The 10,888-nt window shown below is 38.0% G+C and overlaps 1 protein-coding gene across 1 annotated transcript in view; it reads right to left on the minus strand.

Annotated features, from left to right (window-relative positions):
* Positions 1-940: 940 nt before the first annotated feature.
* Positions 941-10,888, minus strand: part of LOC107689689 (RNA-binding protein FUS-like) — a 10,606-nt gene continuing 658 nt past the window's right edge. Inside the window, exons 2-15 of the mRNA XM_016487809.1 lie at positions 10,633-10,740; positions 10,380-10,537; positions 10,116-10,290; positions 9,767-9,969; positions 8,854-9,037; positions 6,745-6,779; positions 3,042-3,074; positions 2,833-2,942; positions 2,615-2,744; positions 2,396-2,497; positions 2,177-2,303; positions 1,873-1,970; positions 1,242-1,350; positions 941-1,112 (exon numbers count right to left, since the gene is read on the minus strand). Of these exons, the coding sequence (XP_016343295.1) occupies positions 1,073-1,112; positions 1,242-1,350; positions 1,873-1,970; positions 2,177-2,303; positions 2,396-2,497; positions 2,615-2,744; positions 2,833-2,942; positions 3,042-3,074; positions 6,745-6,779; positions 8,854-9,037; positions 9,767-9,969; positions 10,116-10,290; positions 10,380-10,537; positions 10,633-10,740 (1,612 nt within the window). The 3' untranslated portion in view covers positions 941-1,072. The remainder of the gene's footprint in view (positions 1,113-1,241; positions 1,351-1,872; positions 1,971-2,176; positions 2,304-2,395; positions 2,498-2,614; positions 2,745-2,832; positions 2,943-3,041; positions 3,075-6,744; positions 6,780-8,853; positions 9,038-9,766; positions 9,970-10,115; positions 10,291-10,379; positions 10,538-10,632; positions 10,741-10,888) is intronic.

A 10,888-nucleotide genomic window follows, 5' to 3' on the forward strand; every position in this document is an offset into this window, starting at 1 on the left:
CAATCGCTGCATTGCTGATCGTGGTTTCGAGTATCGATACATAGCCCCTTTTAAACCAACCCATGAACGCGCAATTATCTCAGATAACACAATCCAGCCAGACTAATCATCAACAACAGCTGCGCTCGAAGAACCGAATTAGCCAGATCCTGATTAACGCGTTGATATCATCTTGGATGTGACATTTCATCTCGGATACAATAAGCGACTTACGACGAACGGGCCCCTGTGCTTTTGTTGGCTCCTGTTTTTTTTTTCCATGTCAATGTTCAAAACAACATAAAAGACTCCAGGGATGCAAGTTGGATGTCCCAGTTCAAACTTCCTCAACTGTTTTGTTGTGGTCTCACCTTCATTGACCTTTCAAAGGACAGTGGTTTGGTGCCTGCATCAGCATCAATGTTCTAGGACTGCTAGTAGTAACTTTATTCAGGGGAGTTATTATTTCATAGCCATGATTTGCTTTTGATCTATCTGGTCCTCTATACACAAGTGTGCACTGTTGAGTAACTGGGATGCACCTCAAGCTCACCATCTTTTTTGTGTCTTGACATGCTGCAACCTCTTCCTATTATTTTAAACCATAGATAAATTACTATCATGAAAACTTTGTGCCATTAATCTTTAAGCAGTTATTTTGGCATATCATTCACTAGACAAACAGTTTACCACTATTGCAAAACAATGAGATCAATGCAAAAGGCTTGGAAATGTGGATGAAAAGATATTGAAATAAAGTAATGCCACATCACAAGTTAGCTACTTTTCAAACATTTTTAATTTTAAACCAGTTTTCAAAAAATGTCAAAGAAAGTACATTTAAAAAATTGCACAAATATTACAACTGACCTAAACACCAACAAATTCAGAAAGGAAAAACACAAATTTCATGATTAAGAATATCAGAATATAGAGAGAATTAAAAAAAAAAATTACCAGAACTAAAACAAAAACAATTATTTTAACAACATACAACACAAAACATGAGCAACAAGGTAATACATGTTGAAGGGGAGTAAATACTGGTCCCACACTGAAATAAAGTCTTATTTGGACAAAAGAGAATTTCCCCTTAGTAAGGCCGGTCTCTGCGGTCATGTCTGTGTTCACCTCTGAAAAACACATAACATAGGCACTGAAATACATTTTCACTGGTGAACATTGTACAGTATACTGAAAATCAGTTTTCTACTAAATAACATTTTAAGATGTGTGAGAATGTGAATCATCAGTAATTTCACCTCGAGTCCATCTTGCCGGGTCCAAATCCCCCTCTGAAGCCCCCTCGATCGCCACCACGGCCACGAAAACCACCTCGATCAAAACCGCCTCTGTCTCCACCAAAACCACCTACAAAAACAGGGACATTAAAACAGCAATCCACTCTCTGAGTTCACTAAGGCTACGTTCACACTGTCAGTTTTTGGGATTGACAACCGCATTTTCTTGACGGGACCCGGCTCTGGTGGAAAACTGACGGGATCTAAAAATTTCATGTGATAGACACGCAGCTCATTTCTCCGTCACTGTAAGTTACCGAAAACACGTAACACACGGTAAACATGCGTTTGTGCGGCAGAGCGGCTCTCTCTCGCACTGTATGACGTGACAGACAACTAGTTGTCCAGTCCTGTTCCGTTCACACAGCGCGTGTGTTCCGAGAATGCGGTTGAGTCCTAAAAATTTACAGGTGTGAGTTTGGTTACAGAATGCAGTTGTCACACCAGTAAATAACCAAACTGTGTGTGAACGTAACCGTATTAAGGACTCAAATACAGGACTGACAACCGTATTCTGCTGCTGTGTGAACATGGCCTAAGTCACCTACGACTGCAGCATCTTGTTCTTTTTTGCAGAAATGTTTCTCTTTACCTCCCATCGGTGGCATTCCTCCTCCACTTCCTTCCGGTTTGGGAGCTTTGCACTGATTGCACTCATTTCGCCATGAGAAGTTCAAATTACCACAAGTTCTGCCCACACACAAGATAAAAGCTCAGAAAATATGAATGTGAAGTCACATTTATTTACATAGCGCTAAACTCACAATACACATTGTTAAAGCTGCCAGTTGAGATTTGCTATAGTATATAATGCTTTACATGAGTGTACTGTATATAATTTGTATTATGTAACTGTAAACACTTCACAATTTGTTAATTTACAAAACAACACTTACGGGTTTGAACATTTCCAGTCTGCTCTTTGCTGGCTACCACCACCGCCGCCGCCGCTGCTGCCATTGTTGCCTGGGAAACCACCACCACCACCTCTTCCACCCCCAAATCCCCCACGGCCCACTGGCCCTGCAAAAGGAGAAGAAAACCATGTCAGGAAAACAAAACAGACTAAAAGAAAAGGAGATAACTTAAAATACCACAGAGAGATCAAACCTTACCACCTCGACCACGACCACCTCTCATGCTACCACCGCCGCGTCCAAATTCAACTCTGCGAGTAGCGAAGGACACCTTGATAGGATTTCCACTAAAATCTTTACCTGAGGAGGAAAGATGTATGTGACTTAGACATCCAGGAAATCAAAATATGCAATAAGACTAACAGACTCCAACCTTGTTTTAGAGAAAAGGCATTAGTGTGATCTACTTCAACATACCATCAAACCAATCAATGGCTGCTTTTGCAGAAGGAGGGTCATCAAAGGAAACAGTAGCCTCCCCTTTAAGCTTTCCTGTCTCTCGGTCTGTGTACAGATTTATCATGGGTAATCCTGTTTTCTTATTGACCTGTGTGAGAAAATAAAACAACATTAAGACAAGCAGTACTACGCTAAGATAGCTGCTGCACAATGGGAGTTTTCTCTTGCTTTTCCACCTTGATGATGCCGATCTGTTTGAAGAAATCTGCTACTGACTCAACAGTATAGTCGTCTCCGAGACCTTGCACAAAGATGGTGTTGTTGTCAGAGTTATCCTGCTCCTGCACTGTAAAAAAAAAAAAAATCAGAAATTTATAATCAGGCTTAAAAACGGTCTAATAATGCAAGTAATAAACGATTACGTTAGTTTCCGTATTTGACTTACTATTGGGCCCACCAGCTCCATGATCCCTGGACCCTTTGAAGTGAAACGAACAGTCATTAATATTACATATGTACACAAATACACAATTTACACACACACACACACACATTACTCATTCTTAATCCTTTGACTTTCATTTTTGGGGTCATATACTTCTGGACCATCAATTATATATAATGTATGCTCCAAATATAGAAAACAGGACCTGATGCAAAACTGTAGCAGGATATTTGAGAGAAGAATACCACAAGCACCAACCAACACTATTTTCAAAACTGACAAAAACTGGCCAACATTTGAATAAGTCCAAGGTCTCAAGTGGGAGACTCTTTCCTCCCATACCGATAATTGTAGCTCGATTTATACTCGTAGGCAATCCGAAATACATATCAGACAACTCCATGTACTAACTTTTTGTCTCTCATTTTCTGGAAAGCAGCAAACCATGCAATAACCATCTAGTTCAAACCCCTGCAACCATACTTTTACAGTCTGCTTTGCAAAGAGTAGCTACTGTTTTTTTGTTGTTTGGTTTCTTGTCATCTTTATTAATTGTAGGTATTTGATCAAATTTAAAACATGCATAGCTAATAAGGACAATTTTTAATATTCCAATTTAAAATACCACTGAATACCACTTTGCAACCAGTATCGTTCACCTTTTTTAATGAGGAGTATCTCCATTAGCACTGAACATCACCGTAATAAGTGATATTAGGACACATTACATCAATTACCATACGTTCATAGACCATATGATAAGGTTCTCATTCTCCATCCCACAAAAGCAGATTTCCAAATGGTCAGACACTGGGTTGTCATTGCTTTTGCTCGGAGTACATCTAGAAATTAGATTTTCCCAGGTTAAGCAGCCATTTTTCACAACTTTTATATAACTGCAAGTAATTTGGCAAACCATTAGAAGTGTTACCAACACCACTGATGTTTTCAAGAGATTCATTACGACGATCAACGATGAACCACCATCTTATAAACATTTTACCAGTCTAATCCAAAGATATCAACAAGAATAATACTGAAACCCAAATGGTGTACTTTCATTATTAGAAAATACGACCATAACTCACTTTATTAGAAATAGACAGATGTTCCTTAACCCCAAAGTGTAGCTGGCTTTGAAATCACCTTTAGGTTCACCATACAAACCGCCATCTTCAGCAAATATTCCTTCCATACAAACCCACACAATTTTCACTGGAACAAATTTGAGCTAGCCAGATAAGTTTCAACACCTTATTATACCTTTAGATGCCATTTGACGTAGTTACCAGTTAGAAACACTGTAGAGAACACACTGTAAAACCAAACAGTGAATTTAATTAAATAAAATTAGTTAACTTCACTCAAATAATAATGAAAGTTAATTGGACTTAATTGAAATAAGTTCAGTAAATTTAAAATGTTGTTGTAGTAAGGTGAACTTAAAATGATTGCGTTTTCTAGTTCCCAGCATGCTTTGCATCAGACAACAAGGAAAATAAATGTAGAAATTAAGTGTTATTTTGTGTGTTTTTACACAAGATTAACATAGAGAGACATAAGTTAGTACTTAAATGTTGTGTTATGTTAGGATTTACATAGGTTTCTGTTATGTTGGTTTTGTAGTGTTACCGTTGTGGTGAAGAGTAGAGCCTGTGGTTAGGTTGAGGATGGACAGCAAAACTTAAAGACTATTAATACTGCATGTTGTTTGACTATTTACATGCAAGTATTGTGAGTCTTTTAGATAACTACATTAGTGTGTGCAAGTGTGTTGTTGCTAGCTAGCACTTAACTATAAAGATCTGAATGAATGTGCTGTTAATGGAAGCAAGTTGTATATAATTATCATTGTGATGAGTGGGGTGGGACCATGGAAGCGAGGCTTGGCTTGGCTCCCATGGCTCTCAGTCCCGCCCCACTTGTCATAAAACTTTTAAGCTTTACTAACTTAAAAAAATTGAGTTTGTGTACTCAAATATTTTGAGGCAATAAGTTTCCTCAAATGTTTTGAGTATTCTTAACTTAACAGGTTTTACAGTGTATACATCTAGATGTGTGAGTATTTCTATATAGGCCTACATATAAATTCATTTCAGCCTGTGTCTGTAAAGCATAATCTGCTGTTGCAGCTTCACCCAACTCATCTCTGGCCAGTTACATCTAGTGGTGCAGGTGCAGCATGATCCCCTGTGACAGCTTGCTGTCTCCTTGTACTCCGGTTAAACCGCCCAGAGTGTGTTGCCTTAAAGGGATAGTTCACCCAAAAATGAAAATTCTGTCATCATTTACTCACCCTCATGTCGTTCCAAACCCGAATGTTTTGAGTATTCTTAACTTATCAGGTTTTACAGTGCACAAGCATGATGGTTTCCAGCTTTTTAAACAATTATGAAAATGTTGTTCATATATATTGTGAGTATGCTATGTAATGTTGACTCCTTCCATCTCCAGGTCTCCATTACTGTTGTTTTAAACCATTTACTTTTTTGTGTGTTGAATTATTCCATCAGGACCTTCATCAGACCAGTAAAACACTAAAACCACCTGACACAAATGCATTTATACAACCTCCAGAAGCAGTTGTTGGCCACCTGAATCCACCTTTTAAAAAGTAAAAGTGCTCACACTAGAAGTCGGTTGCAACAAAGAGAGAAAATTCAATTGAAAAAATTGAAAAAACATTTCTAGGAAAATTCCAACAATACCATTGTTTGAGTGATTAAAAAAAAAAAAAACTGGCCACGCAAAATAAAAATCAGCAAACAGGAATTTTTCATTTACGTTTGATGAACGGCTCCCAGACTTCTGGAGGCATTACATGCAGTACAGCTGATAAAGTTATGTGCACATCACTTTTACTGTCCAGTCATCACAAAACAATACTGCCACAGTAGGTGCAAGCATTGAAAAAGTATTTTTTGCAACACAACTGACTTTTATTTATTTTTTTGCATATCTAAAGAATGGTGCCTAGTTCGATTCATAGGGAGCACATATTGACAAACAAAAATGCATACCTTAATTGCATTGTAAGCCGCTTTTTTATGAGTGCATAAACAGATGAACCACAACAATCCATTTGGAGTCACATGCTTTTGGACTGTAAGATGTAACTGCCAAAACTAACACATATCAACCATTTTTCACCATATTTCAGAATCTGCTCAATAGATTCCTGTTTCAACGATTCACAGTGCAAACCATCTAAAAACACCTAATTTTAAACACTGAAAATCACTAAATATTGATTCTATATTTTTCCTTATATTGAGAATATTTTCTCAAGTGTGTAGCGACATTAACAAGAGAGTATTGTAAAATTCTCTAATATCTTCTGTTGCGTTCCACAGAAGAAAAAGTCATTTAGACTTGGAACAACATGAGGGTAAGTAAATTACAGAATTCTCATTTTCAAGTAAAATATGTCTAAGATTTTTTACTATGATGGTTTTCAGATGAGTTTGTATTTCTTCCTTAACCATCCATAATGAGCATGCTGTTGCTAAACGTATTAAAGTGTAGTTGTTTACCACACACACACACACCAAGTGGTTACCACATTCTTTTCAGTGTATTCTTTTACAAAATATAAGGCAAGTTTCTCTGTGACACGACCAGACGCCCACTCCTCCCTCTTTGACCAGGCTCTCTTTAAACCTTGTTAAAAGAGAGTTCCTTGTTTAAAGAGTTTGTCACTTACCACCAAACTTATTGAATCCTCCGCGATCGTCCATTCTGACGGAGAAGGAGAGAAGCAAGACGAATTGAAGGTTGATGAGGGTAGTGCCCCAATTCACTCTTGAGGCTGGAAAGGCCCCACCCATCTCCATCATATTTTCGACAAGATCCCCATTGCCCCCTTTCCCTGCTGTCCCCTCTCACTAGGTTCACCTTTTCTTACAACCCATAAGGGCTTCTTGAAACCCTTTTGATATTTCCTTCCCAAAGTCATGCAGGCCCCTATTTCGAACCATTTGGCCTATTTTTCTAAAAAAAAAAAAAAAATTACCATATACTTTTTACCGTGCAGATTTGCAGTGCTTCTGTGAACTCAATAATTTTCTTTCACCAAATCAGTTATTTTATTTTATCAGATCGAAGGCACATCTTTAGCCCAGGACCTTCAACCAAACAGTATCCATGTTCTGTTACTTTGGACAGAAACTGCATACACTGCATTCAGTTTTGCATTTCAATTAATAGACATAACTGATGTGACCACTTTTGGATTAATCCAACTGTTTTAGGATCCCTTTAAGATTTGAAATGATCTTTAAACATTCCCTAATGCAAAACCTTTTTTTTATAGTCACACATGCCTAATTTATTCTTGACTAATCTTTCCCAGTTCCCAGTTTTCTAGAGCGCTGGGTTTCTGTTTTATCTTCTTCAAAAGGAAAAGCCTAAATCGCTGAACCTTGTAGAAAACAGCCTAGGAGGAGATTTAAAGATTCATTAAAGCATTGCAACACACAATAATCCTGTAGGAGAGGATGGAGAAGATTTAGAGAACAGGTGTTTTTACATGACAGCACCTTAAGGTGTGGACCAGAATGTGGGATCACAGCCAGATGGGATTTATCATCTGCTGCTTCAAATTATTATTTTAACCTTAACCTGCCCATTAATACAATTTTGGTGTGTTTGTGAAAGACTGTATGTTCTTGATACTTTGGATGTGCCAATACAATTTTTTTTGGTATCTAGGGAAAAAAATGCAGCAGAAGCAGAAACAAGCAAGCGTTTTAGCACTCTAACACTCATGTCCTCACTTTCAGGTAGTGTTTTGAAGAGGTTTTTTTTTTTTTTTCATTAAAACATCATTCCAAATCAATTCACTCCAATAAGTCAAGCACCTCAATGCTACTTGTGAAATTCTAAAAATAAATAAATAAAAATCTAGGAAAGCAAAATCAATACAGTCCTTCACAATACTCTGCGTGTTAACTTTTTTAACTGTATCAGAACATATTAACATAGCATCAAACCCGAACACCATTGTCAGTGCAACCCTACTTATAACTTACTTGAAAACTAAAACATAATAAAAGCATTACTGATAAAATGAGAAATCATAATGAAAGCAATGTACTATACTAACACTACATGTAAACAAAATGTCAATAAAACCTAAAAATATAATGAATTATAACATTAGTAAACTCCTGGTCACAATGTGCAATGTAGACGTGTGAAGGCAAATATGTGATGTGATGCACTCCCACAGACAAGTAGTAAAATGATCAACTTATTGTCACTGGACAAGTCACGTCCAAACCCATAATGCATTCCTTTTTTTCCACTGATAAGTCAACAACGAACAGATTGTATTATTTAAGACCTGGTAATTTATTGCAACTTGCGTTTAGTTTTTGTTTAATTTTATGTGAACCTTTAGCTGGTTCCATCTTGTGAAGGGTGAAGACATGGAAATATTCAGCACACTGGCACCAACTTAACATCATGTATCATTTTAGGTAAATATATGAATATGAGAATCACCAATAAATCAAACACCAGACCATTCTGGCTCATAATTGGATGATCTATCTGTATAGAGTTTAACTCCATATCAATGTTTTAAGTAGACCGTAACTTTACACCAGAATTCAAGACATTTTAACGCTAGTTAATCAAGGTCTAGGCCACCATTTACTTTCAGCCCAGACAGTTGATATGGTGTAACACCTTTGGCTCCATTTGAACCTTTTACCCGTTACTTTTTCCCTAAATGAAACGCTGATGCATACAGGTGGACTTTATGTGGTGAAGGTGATGAGAAAAGTGCGTGACATGAATATTTGCTTACCCCATTCCTCCTCTGCCACGGGGTCCTCCACGACCACCTCTGTCAAACCCACCCGCTCCTCGACATCCAAAGCCACCTCCACGACCACGTCCACCTCTACCATCCTGACTATATCCACCATCCTGACCACCATAGCCGCCGTCTCCACCACCACCACTCATTGGCGAGGCATCTTGGTTGTAATCTAGAATAGAAATACAATACAATGACAATGAAATACATCATATGTCTGGTCTGCCCTAAACATTAAAGCCTTGCACTGTATTGGCATTTTTAAATAACGTTTCTTAGTAGAAATGTATGACATGTTGACACCATATGAGTTATCAGCTGATCTTAGAGATTTTTCTAGTTTATCTGTATTGGTCGATATTTATTGACCAATACTGGATAACAAACTGTGCATGCTCATTTCCTCTGTTTTTACATAGATTACATAGACTTTGGCACAGATTTTTGCCCCGATATACAGTCTGCATGTTTGAGTTGACAGATTTCACAGAAAATCACACAATGTATGATGGGCACAGACTCTGTGTGTTTTTTTCAATCCATGATTCAAACCAGTCAGAAGATTTCAAACATGGATGATATTTTGAGCTAAATTTTACTATAAATTTTGCAACAAGGTGCACATTTCTATGTGAATTTGTGTTCAGAACAACTTGAAAGCCTGGTAGTGTGTGTAAAATCTGTGTTTAGAATTAAGAGTTGTTCTACAACAAAAACTGAAAATTTTTTTTAAGCCACAGGGTTTTAAAAAAAAAAAGAGCAAGTTGCTTGTTAACAAGTTTCTAAATAAGAAAAATGTAAATTCTATTCTGGAATTTTGGACTACAAACTGGACAGCTCTATTTCCTATTACCATCAAACTTTTATATGACGACTTGCCAAACGAATCTCTCAAGCTCACCTCCCTGTCCGTACTGATTTTGTTGCCCATAGTTTTGAGCTGGAGGAGAGCTGTAGTTGGGAGATTGGTTGTAAGGCCCTCCTCCATGCTGAGAGGACTGGTGTTGTCCCCCACTACCCCCGTATCCACTGCTCTGTCCTCCACTGCCACCATATCCACCCCCACCCTGCTGGTGTTGGTGCTGCTGACCGTTGCCATAGTTACTGAAACGCAAAATGGGTTTAACACATTCTAATCAACATCCTCACATTCTGGTCACTAAAAAAAAAAAACATTGAGCACAAGCATTATCTTTAACAAAACTAGAATTTAGACACATTGACATCCAGATTGACAGCTGAAATCTCACCTAGAGGCAGATGGAGGAGCAGACTCATGCTGCTTATAGCCCGAATAAGAGGACTGCTGGTTGTAGCTTCCACTTTGAGCTGGAGGAGGCTGGCTGCTGTTATTGTAGCCTCCAGAGTTGTATGACTGACTGGACTGATTATAGCCCTGAGAGGGGGGCCGAGACCCAAATCCTCCTATAAAAAGACAAGAATTTAGATATGATAGCAAAAGATGGCCTATTCGCAACATTTGCGGTATAATTAGAAGTATTAATGAGTATTACCTGATTGGGACTGTCCATAGCTGGAACTGTATCCACCCTGATTATAAGCAGAGCTGCTCTCTGAGTTTTGGTTGTATCCTCCATAGCTCTGCTGGCTGTAATTTTGGCCAGAGGGTTGACTGTAACTCTGGCTGGACTGTCCTCCATAGCCACCGTAACTGGACACAACACAATTAATTCATTATCTTAAAAATAAATGTGAGCAATCGTTCAATATTACGATGCCACTTTGGGAAAGATGCATTGAACTTACCCATGGCTTGAGGTTTGGGCATAATCTAAAGGGGAAAGACAATGTTCGTTTTTGATGGTGGCTGTTTTTTTTGGCAATTTACATGTATTTGCAAGATCAAAAATCAGTCTACATTGGCCTTAGAGAGAGATTACTAGTCATTACCAAAATGAACTGTCATTATTTATTCCCCCTCACGTCATTCTAAACCTGTATGGCTGTCTTCTGTGAAACACAAAGACTTAGGAAATGTCTCTTTTTTTTTTTTTTTTAAAGT

Source organism: Sinocyclocheilus anshuiensis, unplaced genomic scaffold (genome assembly GCF_001515605.1).
Source record: "Sinocyclocheilus anshuiensis isolate Anshui unplaced genomic scaffold, SAMN03320099.WGS_v1.1 scaffold813, whole genome shotgun sequence".
NCBI classification, from domain to species: domain Eukaryota; kingdom Metazoa; phylum Chordata; class Actinopteri; order Cypriniformes; family Cyprinidae; genus Sinocyclocheilus; species Sinocyclocheilus anshuiensis.